The sequence below is a fragment of the Dipodomys ordii genome, unplaced genomic scaffold (genome assembly GCF_000151885.1).
Source record: "Dipodomys ordii isolate 6190 unplaced genomic scaffold, Dord_2.0 Scaffold22, whole genome shotgun sequence".
NCBI classification, from domain to species: domain Eukaryota; kingdom Metazoa; phylum Chordata; class Mammalia; order Rodentia; family Heteromyidae; genus Dipodomys; species Dipodomys ordii.
The window spans coordinates 3,879,940-3,902,881 of record NW_012267238.1 but is presented as its reverse complement, the minus strand read 5'-3'; the positions used below and the strand labels follow the sequence as shown (position 1 = coordinate 3,902,881).

The 22,942-nt window shown below is 42.4% G+C and overlaps 1 protein-coding gene and 1 pseudogene across 2 annotated transcripts; both read left to right on the top strand.

The window, feature by feature from the left end:
* Positions 1–832: 832 nt before the first annotated feature.
* On the top strand, positions 833–6,056 carry Kcne3 (potassium channel, voltage gated subfamily E regulatory beta subunit 3). Of its 2 annotated transcripts, XM_013014017.1 has the most exons (3): positions 833–968; positions 1,636–2,013; positions 5,302–6,056. In XM_013014017.1, exon 3 carries the CDS (start codon positions 5,339–5,341, stop codon positions 5,660–5,662), a length of 324 nt encoding a protein of 107 aa, XP_012869471.1. In that variant the 5' UTR covers positions 833–968; positions 1,636–2,013; positions 5,302–5,338; the 3' UTR covers positions 5,663–6,056. The 2 variants fall into 2 exon arrangements, with proteins under 2 accessions (XP_012869471.1, XP_012869470.1); XM_013014016.1 differs by lacking the exon at positions 1,636–2,013.
* Positions 6,057–20,882: 14,826 nt separating this feature from the next.
* On the top strand, positions 20,883–21,674 carry LOC105984007 (annotated as a pseudogene).
* The last annotated feature ends 1,268 nt before the right edge of the window (positions 21,675–22,942 follow it).

Below are 22,942 nucleotides of genomic sequence, written 5' to 3'. Positions count from 1 at the left end.
TCCATCACATCACATGGACAAGGTTTAGACTGTTAGAGACTGGCTAAGTTGGAAGTGTAGTACATTTAATGAGAACTTGTTTATGTGAGGGAAATGGGAGTTTGGCATTGAATGAGAGTACAAGAGCCTTGGGAAACAAGACCATAGAGGAACGTTAACTTCCCTTCCAAACTTCCCAATATCTCCCCTATTGGATCCTGGACTAAGATTGGCAGGGCCTGTAGTGCAGGAAAAGACAGTGTCTGGAGAAGAAAGGATGCCCCATAACGTGAGGAGGCTGCATTTGGTATGATACGTAGCTCAGCAAGGGGAACACTGCTGTTAGTTGTGGGAAAACATCTAGACCGAGCACAACAAACCAGGTTCTCATTCAAGCTCTGCCATTTACTGACTGGGCTATTTTAGACTAGTCACTTCTCCCACTGGAGCATCAGTTTCCCCAACTACAGAACAGAGGGGGGGTGCCTAGAATCCAAACTGCAGATGGTTTTTTGTTGTGTGTGTGTGTATGTGTGTACCAGTCTTGGGGTTTGAGCTTATGGCCTGAGTGCTATTCCTGAGTGTTTTACTTAAGGCTCGGGCTCTACCAATTGATCCACAGCTCCACTTCTGGCTTTTTGGGGAGTCTATTGGCAATAAGAGTCTGGTGGACTTTCCTGTCTGGGTTAGCTTCAAACTAAGATCCTCAAATCTCAGCCTCCTGAGCAGCTATGATTATAGGTGTAAGCCACTGGCGTTCAGCAGTGATCTTTAAAGTTCTTTTCAGCATGCCCAGTAACTGTTCACAATTTCAAAGAAAGAACTTGTCTCTTTTGTATTTCAAATAGAAGCCTTGCCAGAACGGGAGCTCTGTCTTCTCTTTCAAGGTCAGCAGTGACTATCCCGAAGACGGAAGCCAAGAAACTCAAGAGGAGCAGCATTGCCACTGTTACTGATTATCAGTCCCCAACCAGGGTCCCAGAGGCAAGGTAGAGAGAACCAACCAGTCCTTTCATAAGCTCTCTTGCTTCTATCAACCCAAACAGAATGTCCTCTTGCCCAGCTCCATCCCTATCCAAACTTAGCACCAAAAGATGGGTAAACTATAGCTTCCTCCATTTAAAACCACAAACATCCAGAAAGGCATCGGCAGAAGAGTCCTATGGATGAAAGGTTTTGTGATTCTTTACTCCCCTTAGTGAACCCCATCTCAGAACTCCACCTGTCTTCCACACTGTCTCCTACTTCTACTTCATCACAATCTGTTTTCTCCTTCCTCAAAATAGAGCACCTTGGCAGGAATTGCAAAGAGGAAAAACTGGCAAGTCAACCTTGGCCCTTGGTGTATCATTTGAGCCACATCCGCAGCCTCAATCCTTCAGTTTATCAAAGCTGGTATATGTAGCATAAATCAGCCCCAGGATTCAGGAATGTCTAAATATCTACAGAAATATCTAAATACCTCAACAATACCCAAATATCTGAGGAAAAACTCTTCAGCTTTCTCTGTCTTCGGATTTGAGGAGCTCTACATGTCCCCAAAATACTCCTCCCACCATCCTATCCACCCAAGATCTCATAGCACTGTATTGTGATTCAGACTGTCATAGGACCTTAGACCTGACCATGACTCCTTCCTTTTTTGGATGTAGATAGAGAGAAGCTGCAGGCCAGAAAAGGGAAGTCACTTATGCCCCCCAGAAGCAGTTTCACCAAGATAGCTGCCTATATTTCCATTTCTCATGGTAAAACGAGAGCACTCAGACTAAATGAATTCTGAAGACCCTTTATGACCTCTGCTCTACAAAAGTAAAGCTGCCTCCACCATCTGGATTGTCTAGCATCAAGCACTGCCTGTGTTCCTTTGATTTTTACAGCAAAGTTACACTATAGCGTTTATTGTGGGAAGTGTGTTTATTTTTCTGTCTGTCCAAACACATTGATTGGTAATACAGCAATTGCTCCTAAGTAACTACTGACTTCCATTCTACCACTCCCATCTCTCCCTTGGGATTCTACAAGTCTCCTACTAAGGTACCAGTACCCTTGGGTAGGGGAAGATTTTTAACTGCCTCCTGGGCTGCTCCCTGGGCATATGTTAAACAGAGGTTACTCACCCAGTGAAGACATGGGGAGACAGTAGTCAGATGTTTCTTGGCCTCTGAATAGTTCCTATAACTTCATCTCTGGGCTGGTCTGACCAAGCTGCTACAGGAAAGAGAAAGCCTTATTGCACAACCCTTAGGCACAGACCTTGGGGTGAGCCATTGTGTTTCTGAAGTTTGTTCTGTGTATATAGGTTTTTTTCTCTTTCTTCTTCTGCCTCTTCCTCATTTTGCAGCTCTGAGCAGGCCATTGTCTCTTAGATATTTTTTTTTTTTTGCTCAGGGTTGGTGCTCTACCATTTGAGTCACAGCTTTACTTCCAGTTTTTTAATTTGTGGTTAGTTGGAGATAAGATTCTCACAGAGAGCAGGGTACCAGTGGCTCGTGTCTGTAATCCTAGCCACTCAGGAGGCTGAAATCTGAGGATTGCAGTTCAAAGCCAGCCCTGGCAGGAAAGTCTTTATCCCCAATTAGCCACCAGAAAACTAGAAGTGGTGCTGTGGCTCAAGTGATAGAGTGCTTGCCTAGAGCTGAAGAGCTCAGGAACAGTGCCCATGTCCAGAGTGCAAGCCCCACAAACTCCTTCCCCCCAAAAAAGTCTCACAGACTTTCTTGCCCCACTTGGCTTTGAACCTCAGTCTTTGGATCTTCAGCCTCCTGAGTAGCTAGGATGACAGGCATGAGTCATATTGATAGATAAGGAAATGATGGCAACAGTTTTATTCTTTTATTTTCTTCAAAGTGAGCAGACACATGCTGTCTTCCTTCAACCCTCAAGGTAGCCATTCTGTCACCCAGACACCTCTCACCTCACATCTGTCCCAGCTCCCGCCTTGTCAGCCCCTCCGCTCTGTGCCAGGACTCAGCCTTTTGCTCCTAAACCTTTTCAGGATCCTTGTCACCAGGACCTTCCTCAGCTGTTGTCCCCTCCAGTCTACAAGGAAGCTAGAAGATTCTGTCTCTTTTATGTGCTATTATTAAGGAGTTGTACAAAGGGGTTACAATTCTGTAAGACAAGTGATGAGTACAATGCTTCTTGGACAATGTCACCCCCCCTCCTTCATTTTCCTACTCCTGTCCCTGCCCATAAGTTGCATCTTTTACTTGTTGCATAGTATATATTAAATACCATAACTGCTTTTGTTCACCTCTCCTCCCTCCATTTCTATGCCCCCTTTTGCCACCCTTCCCCAAAAAGACATACCTGTAGGCCTAGTTCCTCAGGAGCCTGAAATCTAATGATGCCGGTTCAAAGCCAGCCTGGGCAGGAAAGTACGTGAGACTCATATCTCCAATAAACCACCAACAAACCTGGAAGTAGAATTATGGCTCAAGTGGTAGAGTGCCAACCCTGGGCAAAAGCGGCCCAGGGATAGCAACTAGGCCTTAAGTTCAAACCCTAGGACTGGGACATATATACACAAAACCCAACAAAAACAATGAACATCTACAATAACAACCACCACCCATGGTTTCATTTTCTGGAATTTGTTTTTTAAGTAGTACTTTAGCTACTGAGGAGTTTCTCCCCTAAGTGTATCCTCCTTTAGTCTCATTGTGTGTCAATGTATAGAGCCCTTAGACTTTTTGCCTAGAGCTGCTCTTGGACTGTGGTCCTCCTATTTCTATCTGTCTCATTCATAACTGGGGTTACAGTCATGTGCCATCATGCCCAGCTTGCTTGCTTTTATTCTTCGTTTCTTTCTCTTCTTTCTTTCTTCCTCTTTTCTCATCCTTCCTTCCTTTTATCTTTCTTTGTTTCTTTCTTTTTCTTCCAGTTTTTTTTTTTGAGATAGGGTCTCACTAAGTTTTGCCTAGACCACAGTATTCCTATCTCTGTCTCCCATGTCACTGGGATTGCATGAGTTACCATACCTGGCTCATGGTTGTTTTTTTTTCCACCTAAAGGATAAAGTTCTAATTCTGCAGCGTAGCATTCAATGGCCTCCAGGATCTGGCTTCCATCAGTTTTGCCCACATCCTAACTTATCCCTCTACATACCTTATGCTCTATTCTCTTTGTGCTGCCTTCTGTTCTTGTAAACATGTTTGTACTTTCTCGTTGATGCACCTTTGCTTATTCTTCCTTTGCCTTCTCTATCTCCTAAAAACCAATCAAGGTCTGGTTCAAATGTCTCCAACCCTGTGAATGTAAGCCTTAAGCAGAACTCATCATTTCTGCCTCTAAGCTGAAGTAGTTCCCAGCTTGCTGCTTCATCCTATTCAACTGGCACTGAGCCCTGGAGTGCAGACACTGGGTTCAAGCCTCCCCAGTCTCTCAGCCCATGCCTGGGTTAGCTCAATCCTGACTAGGGTAAGGGATTCATTGAACCATTCATTTCATTGTGCTGCTGTGAGCCTTTGGTATTTTCCTCTCCTTCATTCAAATGAGACAGCCAAGTCCTAGATGACAGTGGGCCCCACAGGCCTTGCATGAAATGTGGGCTAGCCTCGGGACTGCTGTATGATTCAGATGCTGCTCCCCAACTTACACATAGAGCCACCTGCGAATGTTTAGCATGGTCAGGACTATTATATTTTCTGTGGAAGAGACTGGATAATGATCGTGTTATCATTGTTTTAATAGTTCTACCTAAATGAAGGATGGCTTTAGGATCTGTGAACTGTGTGTGTTTGGCACGTAGAAGAGTCCTGAAAGTAGACACATTGGCTCTACCATTGATACGCTGAGATCATGGGCTAGTTACTTACTCACGTGGGTCTCACTTTCCCATGGAAGAAGCTATATTAAATCATTCCTAATGAGCTGGCACTGGTGGCTCACACTTATAATCCTAGCTATTCAGAAGGTTGAGATCTGGATCTCAGTTTCATAGATCTCTAGTTAACCAGCAAAAAGCCAGAACTAGAGGTGTAACATGATAATAATAATAATACCTAAGGGCTTTCTAGCCTGAAGTTCAGTGACTTACATAATCCAAAGAAAGGAGAGATTGATATGGTGTACAGAGGTCAGGAAGACTTCATTTACAAGTTTTTATTGAGCATCTGTGGTGTGCCATCACAGAATTTTTATACAGCAGTGAGGAAAGCTACCTTTATTGAGCCTGTGGGATAGTGGAGAAGAGAGCCAAGTAAAACACATAATGACAGGAAACCATGATGTTGGGATTTGGGCTCGGGTCTGATGAGTGGGGCCTGATCAAGCTGCGAGTAACTGAAGCCATCTCTTCCCTTTTTTCTCTCACCATCATAGCATTCACAGATCTTCCCTTACCTCAATTTCCATTGCTATGGAGACTACCAATGGGACTGTTACCTTGTATGAGAGCCTGCATGCTGTGCTGAAGGCTCTAAATGCTTCTCTTCAAAACAACTTGCTGTGTCGGCCAGGACAAGGGCAAGGGTCTGGACCAGACCCCAACAAGCAGACTGAGGCACTGCAGACCGGCCTCCCTGGCCGCAATGACAACTCCTACATGTACATTCTCTTTGTCATGTTCCTTTTTGCAGTCACTGTTGGCAGCCTCATCCTGGGATATACCCGTTCCCGCAAAGTGGACAAGCGCAGTGATCCTTATCATGTGTACATCAAGAACCGTGTGTCTATGATCTGATGTGAGGTGTCCGGGCATGCTGGAAAAGTCAAAACACCTGAGGGTTGTTTTCTTCAGCCTCCAGAACTCAGTGATGGACCACATAGGGCCCCATGTCTCCATCCATAAGATCCACAAAAGAAAGGTCATTACTGGGGCTTAGTAGGACTGAGCCTTGTGCATAAGACTTTCTTCAGGCAGAGACAGACACTATAAATAGTGGAAGCCCATGAACAAAGAAGTACTAAAAGGGCCTGGTGTGGTCAGGAATGCCTGTAATACCAGCTACTCAGGAGATAGATTAGAAATAGTTCAAAGGAGTTCAAGAAAAATTAGTGAAACCCAACCCTAAAAATAAAATTAAAGAGGTGACATTGATCAAGATGCATTGCACTCATTAACTGACAAGTGGAAACTCTTTTGTACAACTACTGAAAGATAATTAAAAAAATGTTTAAACAGGCTGAAACTGGTAGCTCACACCTATAATCCTAACCATTAGGAAGGCTGAGATCTGAGGATGAAGGTTCATGAAGAAAATTCTGAAATTCTTATCTCCAATTAAACACCAAAATGCCATAAGTGGAACTGTGACTCAAGTGGTAGAGTGCTAGCCTTGAGCAAAAAAGCTCAAGGACAATACCAAGCCCTCAGTTCAAATCTCAGCACGCTCACACACACACACACACACACACACACACACACACACACAATATTAAATCACAAGGACAGGAATGTAGTTCAAGTGGCAAAGTGCTTGCCTGTTAGGCTCTGGGTTCAATCTCTAGTACTGAGAGAAAAAAATATGACAAGATAATGACTATAACCTGACTGGTGGAATTGAAATCTTTTTTTTTTATAAACTACCTAATAATAACAAATATTTTTAAAAGACAATGACTATGACAGGTGGCTACAGTATTGGAAGAGGAAGTATGGCAGAGGGATATGAAACAGGAAAATGCTCTGGGGGGCACATTTTTGGTTTTTTTTGTTGGTCCTGGGGCTTGAACTCTGGGCTTGGGCTCTGTCCCTCAGCTCTTGGGGAACGATGTACCACTTGAGCTACCATGCCACTTCTGGTTTTCTGGTGGTTTATTGGAGACAAGAGTCTCATGGACTTTCCTGCCTGGGCTGGCTTTGAACCATGATCTTCATATCTCAGCCTCTTGAGTAGCTAGGATTACAGGCGTGAGCCACCAGCTCCCAGCTACACATTTTCTTTTTTTTTTTAAGTATAATCTTTAACAACCATTAGAAGCAGCAATAATTATCACAGATAAGAACTCTTGAGTTGTGTTTCTTCATATAAATTCACATTTCATGCTTTTAAACACATTTAACATTTATGATTTTACTTGTCCACAAAGGAGGGTGAATGCCATGATTGGTACTTGGGAACTTTGGTCTGGCCTTTTCAAAACACATTGCCACGTGCAGGAGATCTGGGCATGAAAGATTTTGTGGCCATACATGGTAGTGAATGTCTTCCATCCCAACACTAGAGGAGCTGAGGTGGGCGAAGGAAGCATGCCTAGTATGGTTTTTCTTGTGACTTTAATGTCCTATCTGTGGAGGCTTTCTGCATATTTGTACTCACAAGGCTTTCTAAAATAATTCAAATCTTTTCATTTGCAAGTAACAGAAACATAACATATATTAATGTAATCCCCAAGGAGCAGTTATGAGTGGCATGGGGTAGCTCATGAGTTCAACAGAGATGCTTTAAGTACTTGGACAATTCTAGGAAACGGGACCTGGAACAACTTCTCTGTGTGAATTCACCAAGTAGGAGTTCAGTGTATCTTGTTACTGAGGGTTAGCCTACATAAAAGCGTAGAATGGTCTATTTAACCACTCTAATATTCTAAGACTTAAGCTTTCTTCTCAGCCCTCACTCGTCCCCCACATCTGTCCTGTTCCACTGACCAGGAACTCCAAACCACTGTCTGGGAGCTCTGTCCCACTTACTCAGCTCAGCAGATCTTTGAACAGGTTCTGCCCTCTGCTGGCCAAATCCCAGCACATTACCTCAAGCCCTGCTCACAACTTCAAGAATTATGAAATCCACAGCTCAAAGAGCTTAAAGATTACCTACCCTAAATTCCCAGATAAAATATAGAGCATGGTGAAGAGTAAGAATTAGTATTCAGGTAATAAGTGCATACCATGTACCAAGAAATCATCTGGACCTACATGGGATATATGAGTAAACATAACAAGTCCCTGCTCATATACTTAAGAACATTTGCCACATGCAAGGCGCTGGTCTAGGCTTTTTATACATCTTTAATTCACCATATTTTTTGAGACAATCTTGCTGTGTAGCCCAAGCTGACCTGGCTTGGTATATGGTTCATGCTGGCCTCTAACTCCAATCCTCTTGCCTCAACTTTCAAATTACTGGGATCACAGGTGTATACCTCCATGCCCATGAACTCACTGCTGGCTCAGACCTACTTAGGAGACTCCCATCTGAGGATCAAGGTTCGAAGCCAGCCTGGATAGAAGAGTCTGTGAGACTCTATCTCTTATTAACCAGCTAAAGAGCCAGACTGGAGGCATGGCTCAAGGTAGAACACTATCTGTGAGAGAAAAAGCCAAGCATGATTTGAAGGCCTGAGTTCAATGTCTGGTACAACACCCACCCACTCCTCATAGTAGCATTATATAGCTGATATTGCTTACAAGATTTGAATTATGAGTACAAATATGCAGAGAGCCTCCACAGATGGACCATTAAAGTCACAAGAACAGCCATACTAGGCCTGCTTCCTTCTTTACCTCAGATTCCCAAGTTCAGGGAGTTTCTCAGGAGAGGGAGAATCTGGAGAAGGGTGGCAGCCGTAAGCTATTTATTATAGTATAGGACAGTAAAATCAGTTAGTCAAAGAAGTGCTCTTGGTTGGAGATTAGCAATAATAATCTGGTTCCCAGAGAAAGTTCTATAGCTACTACAGAATTGGTTCCACCTTTCATGATTGTCATTTTCTACCCTGTGTAGGGCCGCTTGCTGCTAAGGAGTACTTACCCTCCTAGGAATGGTCACATTTACTTGAGACCAAGTCTCTGAGGTAGAAGGTAGTGCTGGGCTAACAGGAGCCAACATGCCCTATAGCCTGGGGAAGAGGTCTGGGGTTGGGGGTTTCATCAGCAACCCCCATGGCTATGTTGTTGAGGAAGAAGAGTAGAAACCAAAAGTCTCCTCTTCGAATATCTTTCTAGGTGTGTGTGTGTGTGTGTGTGTGTGTGTGTGTGTGTGTGTGTTGGTGTCAATCCTGGGCTTGAACTCAGGGCCTGGGCAGTATTGTCCTGTGTGTGTGTGTGTGTGTGTGTGTGTGTGTGTTGGTGTCAATCCTGGGGCTTGAACTCAGGGCCTGGGCAGTATTGTCCCTGAGCTTTTTTGCTCTAGGCTAGTGCTCTATCATTTGAGCCAATTCCAGCTTTTTGGTAGTTAAGTGGAAATAAGAGTCTCACAGACTTTTCTGCCTGGGCTGGCTCTGAACCTTGATCCTCAGATCTCAATCTCCTGAGTAACTAGGATTATAGGTGGGAACCACCAGCACCCAGCAGAATATCCTTCTAGTTGAAGAGGCGAGAAGGACATACCAAACAAAACCAAAAGAACAGCAAATAACAAAAAGCAGAGAACAGTATAAGATGAGAAAATGTGAGGGACAGACACTAATGTGTCAAGAAGAAAAGGAAATATTCATGGATGTTTCTCAGAGGAAGAGAGGTTTCAATTCACTCGATCAGGGTACTAGGACAGTGACTGCCACCTTCATGGCAACCCAAATTCATTTTGGTTGGAGAATTTCTGGTTAGTGAGGAGAGACAAATGTAAGGCCAAATATTTACTCTTAAATACACATGGTAAAAGTTGCATATGTCTTTTCTGCTCAGATCCACTGATGAGGGCTTAGGCCACAACTAGCTGCAAGGGAAGCTAGCAAATGAGCTGCCTACCTGAGTAATCGTGTTCCAGCCAATCATTTGTTAATACAGAAGGCTGAGAGAATGCAGCCTGGATCTCCACCTTATTGTTTTCTCCCCAGGGCTAGTCAAGATCAAAGTATTTACAACTCTGCCAAGAAGGAAGAAGTGTTGCTACCCTGACTAGATCATGTTCTCAGGGGAGTGAGGATGAGAACTTGATGTGTATAAGCTTCTCTTGTGAATGTTACTTTTGCTTGTTTTATTCTTTCCTAGAACCATTGAGTCATGTCTCTCATTTTACTGGAATTGTTATATTAAGCTATTTATTTAAGCATAGGGCATATAGATAAATATTAGGGGGAAAGAATCCTCAAGCCTTAAGAATCCCTCAAGCCTAGCTACTTGGGAGGCAGAGATTGGGGGAATCGAGTTGGAGGCCAGCCAGACATAAGAAATTGCAAGATTCCATTTCAAATGATGGCTAGTTGTGGCGGCATGTTATCCGAGTTATAGAGGAAAGCACAGTAGCTTGATGCTGTGATGCACACCTGTCATTCCAGCAACAGACAGAAGGATTCCAGCCTAGGCCAGCCCTGGGAATAAAGGGAGATCCTACCTCAAAAATATACAAAGTGCTGTTTGCTGGCTGCTGAGTAGCTGTAATCCTAGCTACTCAGAAGGCAGAGATCTTAGGATCAAATTTGAAGCCAACCTGAAAATCCGTGGGACTCTTATCTCCAATTAAACACCAAAAAACTGGAATTGGAGCACTAGCCTTGAACAAAAAAAGCTCAGGGACAGTAACCAGGCCCTGAGTTCAAGCCCCAGGACAGGTGTTCATGTGTGCCTGCATGCACGCACGCGCACGTGTGCTCATGCGCGCGCGCGCGCGCGCACACACACACACACACACACACAGAGCAAAAGGGAGCTGAAGGTAAAGTGGTAAAATGACTGCAACAAGCAAGGCCTTGAATTCAATCTCTAGTGCTGAGGAAGGAAGGGAGGGAAGGAGGCAGGGAGGGAGGAAGGAATTTTTTTCAAGTGCTACTAAGAAACCTGGACATGATCTGCCTGAGAGAACACATCTTTGGCTATGGTTAAATTGTTATAAAGAATAAGCTCCTGGGAGTAGGGAGTCATAAATTAGTGAACACGGAAGAAAAACTAACATTTTCTGAATAGCTCTGCTTTCCTCACTGTACAGTTCCCTATACACGGGGAACTGTCTCACTTTGGTGAGTTACACCTCCATCTGGGACAGCTCTAGGGGTGATCTTAGCTCCAGAATACTCCAGAGAATCAACTGAAGCATCAGTTGCAACTACATTGTGAGTTAGGTTCTTCCCCTGCTTTCCTGCTCCCTCATATCCTTACCCACATACCTTCCAAGAGCATTCCTCTGAAACTTCTACATGTAACCTTCTCCATCTTAGTCAGTTTCCAAGGGAATCAACATGTCTCTCAATAATTAAGTCCTAACACTGATCTTGTTCCAAAGTTGGTGTCTATAATGACTGAGGAATGAAATGATAGTCTATAGCTGAAGGCAGTTTTTAGTTCTCCCAAAAATAAAAAGCCCAGGCCACCAGTCATGTCCTATAGTCATTGAATAAAAAGAACAAGCCACTAGAGTGCGCACCATGACAGTGCTATAACTTTTCTGCTAATTCAGCAATAGAGAACTTTGTCCGGGCTTAGCAGACAGACAGCATAATTGTCCATACTAGGGAAACCATCATTTCCTGTTCTCTTACATATTATAGGGACATCAGTGTTATAGTCTGAGAGTTTATCCAATCTAGAAAACTCGAGAACTCTCTTTACTGATGAGGGTCCAATACCCTAGTCCCAAGCCCTCTGTGCCATTACATATGCTAAATTTAGTCCCACACACCCAAGCCTCCAAAGCCTGTTTTTTGTTTTTATTCTCTTTGCCTACTGACTGCTGTTGTGCCCACCACTCTGCTTCTCCAGTTTTCAGTGAAGATGAAGCATATGAGCTTAGATGTGAAGGAAGAAAGGAGTTATGAGATGAAAAGTTTGAGAACACTGTGCAATGGGCTGCATTTATTTAATTAAGTCTTTTTTTGTGAACTTAGTAAAAAAAATACTTAAAAGGAAATATTTCTCTGCCCTATTTGGAAGGATCTTTAGTCCTTTGTAGGTTGTAGGGGGCACTCCTTCCCTTGGGGAAAACTCTTGGAAATCTCATTTCAATGTATACATTTCTGAAGGGACAGTTAGATTGCCTAGGAGGGAGAAGGCAGGGTGAAGTAGAGGGAGCAGAGTTGGATTTTACCAAACTCTAAGGAGAGAGGGGCAGTGGGGACCTCTTGGTCCTCTCCCAGAACCCTCCCAGTGTTTCTGGTGATAATGACTGCGTGGGCATCTGGGAAATGGACATCAAACCAACATCCTGGTGGCCAGATTTATAATGGAAAGAGCCAATGGATGGATACCTTGAGCCACTGGGTCAAATACCTCTGACTGGTCCGCATCTGCTTGGACAATGACCATCATCACAACTATGAGGGACAGGTTTTTCTAGATTGGGTATACCCTGGGCTTTTTGCATCCCAACAAAAGCTCTAAAATTGGATATTGTACCAACCAGGCAAGTCAAGATAAGGTAAATATAATTTAATTAAACTAGAAAAATAAAAATTATGCCAGGTGCTGGTGGCTCACCCCTGTAATCCTAGCTACTCAGGAGGCCAGCTAAGATCTGAGGATCACAGTTTGAAGCCACCCAGGCTTCAACTGGAGGTTAATCTCCAATTAACCACCAAAAAGCCAAAAGTGGAGCTGTGGTTCAAGTGGTAGAGTGCTAGCCTTGAGTGAACAAGCTCAGGGACAGTACCTAGGCCCTGAGTTCAAGCTCCAGGACCAGCACAAAAAAAGCTTTTCTTAAAATTTGACTTTTAAAAACTAAAGAAACATAATGCTCTTGAATTTGTTACTGCAAAAAGCAAGCATGTTATAGTATTTAGAGTTCTAATATCATGATACAAGTCTCATCTGGCTAGGTCTATAAAAGGATAATAAACTATTAAGGGATTATCATGTGTTAAGCAAAGCATTTGCCTTGTTTAACCCTCAAAACATACCTGTGAGGTGAACTGAAAGTCAGAGACATTAAGTGGGTTGTCCAAGTCAGAGACATTAAGTGGGCTGTCTAAGGTCACATGATTAGTAAATGGCAGAACAAAGTTTGTTGGACTCCAGGTCCAACTTCTAGAACCATCAATCCCCTACCATTTAGGCCATTACTCAGTTATTGAATTAGCCAAACCTGCACTCTGGCAGTGAATGGATTAATACAATTATTTGTTTAACAGTGAGACAGATCTAGAAGAGGTTTAAAGAATGAAAGAATCTTAGAATTAGAACATTTGTACTGGGAAGACCAAAGACTTTAGAGATGGATGGACTAGACTGGAATCCTGGCTCTGCTATTTACTCCCTACGTGATCTGGAGTAATTTACTTAACTCAATTCTCAGCTTCCTTGTCTACTAATCATAAATAATATAACACATTCTCACTATACTGACCTGAGGGTTAGAAATAATGGAAGAATAATAGTTAGAAATAATGGTACCCAGAACCAGCTACATAACTTTCGAGACCCCTCAAAAAGAAAGAAAATTTCAGTGCAAAATGAATATGTGGGACCCTTTGTTCAGGTGTGGTGGTGTATGCCAGTAATCTCAGCATTTGAGAAGTTGAGCCAGGCAGATGCCAAATTTGAGGCCAACATTGTTGGCCTCAACAGCAAGACACTATCCTAAAAAAAAAAAGAATTTTGGGGACAAGAGGGAAAAACTGGGAGAAGGGAAGGGAAGGGGTGACATTGTCCAAAAAGAAATGCACTCATAATTTGGCCTATGTAACTGTAATCCCTCTGTACATCACCTTTATAATAGCAAAAATAAACATTGAAAAACATAAACATTTCAAGATGATGGCAGCTGAGTATTAAACCAAGGGAAGGGCTCTTCTAAGTGTTAAACCTGACAGAAGGTTCAGTGTCTGGCACCGAGTAAGTGCAATCAATTGTAGTCTTTTTTCCTTCTTTCTAGATCATTGATTCTTACCCTCTCCTTTTGCAGAATGAGGAAGCTGAAATACACAGATGAAGTAAAAAAAAAATTGCAAGTTAATGGCACAGACAGGATTTCAACCTAGACCCATTTTGTTCCCAGAACTTCCCAGAGTGTTTTATATGGTGGTTACAAGATATTCCATGAACAAAAGTTTCCATCAACAAGCAAGTTTGTAAAAGATTGGATAAGATTAAGTCCACACCATTCACAAATCTCTTCAGGGACTTTTCTCTCTGCAACATGCATCTCTAAAATAGGGATATAATATGGAACATTGCCCCCAAAGTATTTGACATGGCATTTTTTGTCAGGAGCATATTAAACATCTTTTAAAACTCTTTTAGAAATGCTTCTCTTTATACTGCTGGAGGGCAGTGGAAATTTCCACGGGGTTTGATCTCTGGGGTGCATTGTTCTTATTCTAAATTAGAAGCAAACATCTTCCTTCCATTAGGCCTTTCTGTCGACATCCGTGTCCTGGCTGACTTGGGAGCCTTAGGATATAAAAATAATGAAAGCCAGATTCCAAGAAAAGCAAACTTGTTTAGAGTCACCCAGTTGCATCTACAAGGCATAACCAATGTAACTGCTCTCCCTGGAATAGGAATACAGAGACAGAACCTACATCATGACCACCAAATTCTTTCCATTCTGGGAAACTTTCTCACAGTCACCCTATCACAGATGTAATAGATGAAGCTCCATATGAAGTCACAGAAGAAGCCAGAGAATCAGGATTCTCAGGTCAGTTTCTTCATTTATTAGTCATTTGACCTACATCGATTAATCTATCTGTTTCCTTGTATCAAATCCTTCTTTTGTATCACATGAAGGAAACCCTGCTCTTTTTTGAACTACCATGCATTTAATTTCATATATGCAGTTAGCTGTCTTACCCCTACTCAAGCCCTTGAAACTCTCTAAGGACCATGGTATAGAAACCAGCAGACTGGATGACCTCTATACTCCCTTTTAGCTCCAAAGATCTGTGATTGAAAAAAAAAATTTGGTGGGAAGACGTAGGTGTGAGAAACTGGGGAAAAGCAAAGAAAGGAGTTGGCATTGTCCAAGAAGAATTGAACTCATTACCTGACTCAGGGAACTGTAACCCCCCCTGTCCAACTCCTTAATAATAATAATAGAATCCTATTTTAATCATTTTGTTTGGTTTTGAGTTTTTGACATACAGTCTTACTGTATAGCCTAGACTGGTCTGGAACTCACTATCCTCTTACCTCAGCCTCTGGAGCACGAGGACTACAGGCATGCACTACCACATCCAGCTTGCGAATTGGACCTATAGGTAATAGATAACCTCTTGTCTTTCCCTGTTATTAGAAGGCCTCTTAATTCCTGGGACACTCAGAAAGTGGTTCTCCCATGCCGCACTGATGAAATGCCAGGCAAACACACACCATTCCGGAGTTTGTCAGTGCATGATCTCCATTGAATGAAATGGACAGAAGGGACAAGACTCGGCTCCTTCCCCATCACACTGTGCATTGTCATATGGACTTCTAACAGTTATTACTTTGTTTCTTCAACTCACAGACACCTCAGGAAAGCAGCTATTCTATATTTTGCTAATTCCTCCCTGACCTGCATTTCTCCTCCACAAATTACTAAACAGAAGTCACTAATAGGATTACCATGGGGCCACAGTGAAGCCAGGAGACATGTTTTCATGATAAACATAATGCTGAATTGGGACTTGCTTATCTTTGATTTTGAAGACTGTTTCTGGACCCATCACTGCTTAGCCCCTTGCTTTCCTTAGAGTGAGTTTGTCCCCATGGAGAAGCTTAAAGCCTTTGTGAACTTCTGGTGACTTGGGTTTACTAGGTTACAGTTCCTGCTTGGATCTTCCAGGAAGCAGACATCTAAATGGTAAGAGGTACAAAGAATTTATTGTGGGAAACATCAATAAGGCAGCCAGAGTAAGTGGGAGAGTCTCAGGGGGTGACACGGGTCTAAGAGCAGTTTATTTTATATTTTATATAGTTTTTTAGTTATCCTTGTCATTGTGTTCAACATGTCAGTTTCTGAGTACATCCAAGTCAGTGTCGCCCCTTTCATCATTCTTTCCCATCTCTCGCAATCCCACTCATCCCCTCAAGTTTCTTGTTCCATTTTCTCATACACAGACTGAATATTATAATGGTATTTGCCCACCACTCCTCTCTCCAGTCATTTGTCCTCCCTCCTCTTGACTTCTTGCCCCTTCTGACAGCATGTGTTTCAGCTTCCTGGTATTCATTTTGTTAAACTGCGAGTTGCGTAAAGGAGTTACACTCCTCAGTGGCCTCCCCTGTAGATACCATACTTTAGTCAATACATTTGGAATACCAGCTTAAAAAGAGGGAGAAGGGAGGAGGATTCTGATAAAGGAGATTCAGACTTTGATGTAACTCTGAGGAAGTCTGAGGTACGCTGATGGGGACCAGAGATTGTCCATTGGAGGAGTCCCATGCCAGGCATAAACAACTTGGTTTTAGTGAGTTTGCTGGGCCAAATCAGGCAGAGAAAAAGCCAGAGCAAGTACAATTGCCTGGGTGCAACTGGCATAAACACTGCAGAGATCCTGGAAGATGTTGCAAGTAGAGGGCAACAGCTAACTATACTCTTCCCAGCAGGGACCTGAATAGCACAGTCTTCACATCTACCCTACTGTACATGCATGCAGTGTGTGAATTCCAAAAGTGGGCACAATCTAAAAGTAAACTGAGGACTAGTCAGGTACCAGTGGCTCACACCTAAATCCTAGCTACTCAGGAGGCTGAGATTAAGGATCAAGGTTCCAAGCCAGCCTGGGCAAGAAAGTCTGAAACTCTTATCTCCAAATTAACCACCAAAATCTGGAAGTGAAGCTGTGGCTCAAGTAGTAAAGTTCTTGTCTTGAACAAAAGAAGCTCAAGGATAGCACTCAGGCCCTGAATTCAAGGCCCTGCACTGGAAAAACAAAATAAAACAAACTGAGGCCTACTGTGCATATTTATTACAAATATTCATTGGGTGCACTGGCACTAGGCATTGTCCAAAAAGAAATGTACTCTTTACCTGCCTTATGTAACCTCTGTGTACCACCTTTATGATAGCAATAAAAAACACTTTAAAAACCTAAACAGGCCCCCTTTTAAATGAACTCCAGCCTCAGATAGTTTTGTTAAATAATTTTAAAAATGGGCTAATAATTTTTCAAAAAATAAAAAGGTATTGCACTAGACACTATAGCATCCACTCCCAATCGAAGCTAAAAAGGGCTAGTCTGGGACCTAGTGAGTTTTTGTACTATTACCTTCAACAATAGCATGTCTTAACCTCCACTATATTAGCTTTACACTGTGTTAAGCTTAGTAAGAAAGTAAATAATCCTTAGGGAGCCCAATGTACATTTGTAATAAAATACCCCTCATCTTTGGATTGCTCAGAGCAGACTTTAGACTTCTTCCTAACCAACATTGGATGCTCCAGAAGGAAGGAGACTTAGTAGAATTGGCCCTGGAGGTTATCAGAGAGACCTTGAAAATGATCAGGCAGCCAAATGACTGGTACAAGGCATGCTCCACCCCTACGATGCTGCAGGCCAAAATTCAGGATTTGCTGAGCAGTAAGTCCAACACCTGTTGTCTCTTGGATAAGATTCAAAATGTAAGAGGCAACATGGAAGGAAGAGGAAGGAAATGGAAAGGAAGGCTTTGTAGCTATATGAGTCAAAACAGCAGGCTTTTCAGAACCATGCCCAAATTCATCCCAGTCTGATTATCTGGCAAAAAAAGAAAATGTCTGTGGTAGAAAGGACACCGGATATGATATCAAAACTCTGCCTCTTACTCCCTGGCTGACCTTTGTCACTCAATGCCCTGCTGGGCCTGCACTTCTTGGCTATAATCTGCAGAGCTCAGCCAGATACAGCTCTTTCTTTTGAACAGTGCAGGATTCTATTAGCTTCCTTAAAATAATATTGGAAGAGCCTATAGAGAGACATCTGAAACAGGGAATAGGATGAAAAGAATGTCCAGGGAACCCAGGAATAATACTATATCATAACATAATGTTACCATAACAACTCACATCCTACCCTAACCTAAAAGACATTACAATAGGTGGTGGAATCTATGAATGGAGGACCAGTGACATCTTTAAAGTAGAACTAATTTCATGATCAAGACATCCACAGCACCGAAATATGACTCTGTTCTATCTTTATACAAGATAGATGGTCAGGGAAGGAAAATAATTCCATCTGTCAGCTGGTTCTAAAAGAGCTGAAACTCACAAGTATTTCATCAACACATGAATCTCAAAAGGGACTGAAGGCAATGAAATTGCCTTCTTCCTTCACCGAATACATTTCCAGTTTTCCCTTGTAAAAAAATAACCATTCCTACTCTTTATTTATTTTTTGGTTAGCATACATTGGCTATATATTGTAACATTTCCATGCATGTACACAAGATATTCCAATCAATTTCTCCTTCTATCACACTCTTTTATTCCTCACTCCTTCCTAACACAATTTCAAGAGGTTTCATTCTCCTGTTTTCGTACTTGCAACAATCTATTTCTTCCTCTTTCTTTACTCCCCTTTAGATCTGCATTTACAGTTGATTTTCACTTGGATTAGAATGTTGGGGTGGGGAGGAACAGTATACCATGGTTTCTCCCCAGCTCCTATTTTAGGATTCTAAAAACAACAGGGGAACATGCTCCCTTTTTTAAAATATAGGTTTCTTGTTATTATTAAGGTGTTGTACATAGGAGTTGCCATTTTATAAGTCAAGAAATGAGTACATTTCTTTTTTTGGACGTCACCTCTTCCTTCTCTTCCCCCCATTTCCCCACTCTGTCCTGCTTATAAGCTGCATAATTCAGTTCCACATCTTGTATACTGAATACCACGACTGCATTTGTAATATTATTATTATTATTATTTTGCCATTCCTGGGGCTTGAACTCAGGGCCTGGGCACTGTCTCTGAGCTCAAGGCTAATACTCTACTTGAGCCACAGCAATTGTGAAGCCTCTGATTCCAAGCCCTAGTACCACAAATACATAAATACTACTTAAAAAAAGAAAACACAAGAAAATGCCCACCGATAAAAGCAGGAGGTATCACTTAGTGGTAAAATGTTTGCCTAGGATGCAAGAGGCCTGGTTCAATCCCCAGCATTGAAACAAAATAAAACAAAACAAAAAACCCTAAAACAAAACAACACAAAACAAAAAAGTGCAATCGGGGGGGGGGAGGTGACATAATTAGCAGCCAATCAAAAAGAGGCTACAAAAAACCCAGACTTCAGACACTTGCACTTCCAACACTTGCACTAGGTCTTCCCTCAGAGGATTGAATTTTCCCTTAGGGTTTCTTTCATTTTGAATTAAGCACCCCTGAGCGCTACAGTCCCCAAACACCAACTCTTTAACCTAGTTTCTGGGAGACAGACAGGTCTCAGGAGATTGAATACCCTGCAGGAAAAGAGTATTCTTAGCTCCTAGGGAGACCAGACTGAAGAGGGAGCAGGGATTGTGACATCAGTGAGGATACCAGAGCAGCCACTGAGGGCCATGCTGCCTCAATAAATAATGGCATGTTTGGCAGCTGACCCAGTTCTCCACAGAAAGGACGCCTGCAGGTATGTTGCACAATAACAGTCTAAAACGTTAACACCTAGTGTATGTGGAACACAGCACTGTTCTACAGATTTGTAACTTTTTAAGACAATTTTTTGGCAGTTGGAAGCCAAAAGCTTTCAGGAAAGAGCAGACACCTTTTTATCTCATTCCCAGAAAGGTACTATATGGTGTTGTATTGGTGATGTTCCCACAAAGAATCCTTTCCTAACTCTTGTCAGAATAGTTTAGTACTCCTCTATCTGCTTCTACTACTGCCTATGTCAAACTTCACCCTAATTGCCTGTTTACTTATCTATACCTATGCTAGATTATCAGTTCTGGGAAGGCAAAAGTTATGTCTGTTCAATAGTGCACTGTGGGCCCTAAAATGGTGCTTAGTCCTAGCACAGACTCAATAGTATTTAAGCCAAGCAACCTATTCTAATCCACTCTAATACCTGTGTCTAAGTGGCTTGGCATTGTGGAAAGAGTGGATTCAAGGCCTTGCTTTATCTCCACGTGGCTTTGGGAAAATCACTTCACCCAGTGTTCCTGAGGCAAAATAGGCATAACTCTTATTAGAAAGTAAGGGCAGCTCCAGGAAAGCTAGACTATATATGTAGGCCCCAATATCCCCACTGCCAAAAAAAGTGGGAGGGGGGAGGGGAATGAAAGGTTTCTGGGTTAGGGATTTGTGGAAGGGGGGAGTGATGGGGGGGGCGGATTTTGAATTCAGGACATTGAGCTTGCTAGGCAAACACTTGATTACTTCAGCCATACTTCCCAGCTTTTTTTTTTTTTTGCTTTAGTTTATTTTTCAGATAGGGTCTCAAGCTTTTTTCAGGGCTCACCTCAGACTACAATCCTCCTAGTTCTGCCTCCTGAGTATCTGGAACTACAGGTATATACATCCCACTACACTACATCCAGCTTGTTTTTTGAGACCCTTGTTAACTTTATTTGCTCAGCTGGCCTTGAATTGTAATCCACCCATCTCCACTAATAGCTGGGATTACAGAAGTGTTCTGCCACACTGGCCATATATTCTTCTTCTCTTCTCCTTCCTATTCTTCCAGGCCTATGCCGTCCTATCTTCTCTTCTTTAGGTATCAGCCTATGACTAGATACTGTTTGCTCCACACAGCAAAGGACATGGCTACTACTAGCTTTGACTCCATCTCCCATTTTTTGTCATTTGAGAAGGATTAAGCCCTTGCCCAAACTTCCAATTGACAAAATGTATCTTTGTTCTGGCTTGAAGTGACATATTCATCCTTGTGAAAGCTACAGCCCCTATTAGAACTATGTGATCTGAATAGGGAAACAAGAGTTGAAAATTAGGTGGGGGAGGATTACTGTTCCAAGAAAAAGAACAAGTACTAGGTGTATAAAACAACTGATGAGAAAACTTGGGACGTGAGGGTTATAGACATGGCAGTCTTCAGATGTTTCTCAATATTTAGGTTCAAGAACATACCGGCTGTTATGCACCATTGAAAATGTGTTTCGGATGTGGACAACAGAGCAGAGAAATGGAAGAACCTGAGTTGTTGATAAGCCTCTCAATCAACCAGTCTTAAGATGGGAAAACTGACAACAATGCCTGCAGGTCTGCTATCTGCATCTGGAAGTGTGCATACAGCTAAAGAAGAGGAATCCAAAAAGCATCCAGTAAGACCAGAGCAGCTCCCCATATATACTGCACCACCTCTTCAGTCTAAATATGTTCATGAACAGCCTAGTTATTTACAAATGGGCTTTGCATCCATCCGCACTACAACACTTTTTTACTTTGGCTGGTGCAAGGGTGTTTATATCTTCCTGAAAAATGGAATAATGGATACAGTACAATTTGGGAAGGATGCCTATATCTACTTGAAAAATCCTCCTCGAGATTTTCTTCCCAAAATGGGTGTGATTACAGCTTCAGGATTGGTGGGTTTGATTTCAGCAAGAAAAGGTTCTAGGTTTAAGAAAATTACCTATCCACTAGGACTGGCTACATTAGGAGCAACTGGTTGCTACCCAGCTCAGTCATTAATCATTGCAAAGATTACTGGGAAAAAAGCATATGTGACCAGCCAGCACATTTATGAAGCTGTTAAATCACTGTGGACAACAAGCAACAAAAACAAATCACTCTCTAAACCTAAAGAAAAGACTGAGCTAGAAAGCCCCAATGAAACAGAAATGCCTGCAAAAACAACTCAAGTCCTGCAACATTCAGTGCCTTTACCAAAAGAACTCCACTCTGAAACAAAGACCAACTCAGCATTAACCTCAGATTCTAAACAGTTGATATCTGACCCAAAGCTTATGGATCATGGGCAGTCCCATCCAGAAGATGTAGATATGTACAGCACTAGAAGCTGAAATAGACTGTGCAGAGAGACTGCATAGAGAACCACAAGAGGTTGTGAAGTTGTAAATGATGGTTAAAAAAATCATGTATTGGGTAACTGATACTTAAAGTGTCCTTGAAGTGATTCCCTAACCTCTTCAAATGTATAGTCAAGTAAGTAATGAAAACATGAAGTGTGAATGCAATCCAGACACTATGAAAGGACTGAAGAGACTGCAGAAGTAGAAATAGTATGGTGTATTTGATGACTTGTAAGGGAATTTACTAAAAAACAAATGAGAATGAAGATGTGAACATCAATGAGACTAAAATCTGAAGATATGTATGTGCATATATACATATGTATCTGCTTTGGGTTTCCAAATGTCAGTTGGATTAGAATGGTGTATAGAAGGATGGATGTGTCTCTGTTGTTTTTTGTTGTTGTTGTTGTTTTTCATTCCTCTGGGTTGCAATAAAATATCCATATTTTATGCCCCCCCCCAAACAACTGATGTACACTACAGTATTCTAAAGGCCATTCCCACATGGAGAGTTGAAAAGTCACTATTTGCTATTAGTTATCTTTGGTCCGAGCCCTGCTCCCCTGAGATTTTTTTTCATATGCCTTTGCTGAGATCTCCTCTGAGATTTTTTTTCATATACCTGCTGTAACAGAAGGAGGAGAGCAGAAGTGTGCCAAAAACAAACAAACAGCAGGGCTGGGAAGGTGGCTCAGTGGTAGAGCGCTTGCCTTGCATGCTTGAGGCCCTGGGTTCGATTTCTCAGCACCACATAAGCAAAAAGAAAAAAGCCGGAAGTGGCGCTGTGGCTCAAGTGGTAGAGTGCTAGCCTTGAGCTGAAGAGCTGAGGGACAGCACCCAGGCCCAGAGTTCAGGCCCCACGACTAGACCCCCCCCCCAAAAAAAAACAGCAGAAATACAGACTAAGTAAAAGCACAGTGTGCTTTCTCTGAAAAACATCAGTAATGGGCTGGGTCCTGGTGGCACACACCTGTAATCCTAGCTACTCAGGAGGCTGAGATCTGAGGATTGCAGTTCAAAGCCAGCTCGGGCAGGAAAGTCCGTGAAACACTTATCTCCAGAAAATTGGAAGTGGTGCTGTGGTTCAAGTGGTAGTATGCTTGTCTTGAGCTAAAGAGCTCAGAGACAGTGCCCAGACATAGAGTCCAAGCCCCATAATGGAAAAAAGAAAAAAAAATCAGCAATCAGAGAAAGAAGCCCTCAGTCTAGAAAGGTTAGTTTTCTTTCTCAAATTGGTAGCTAGTGATTGCACCTGC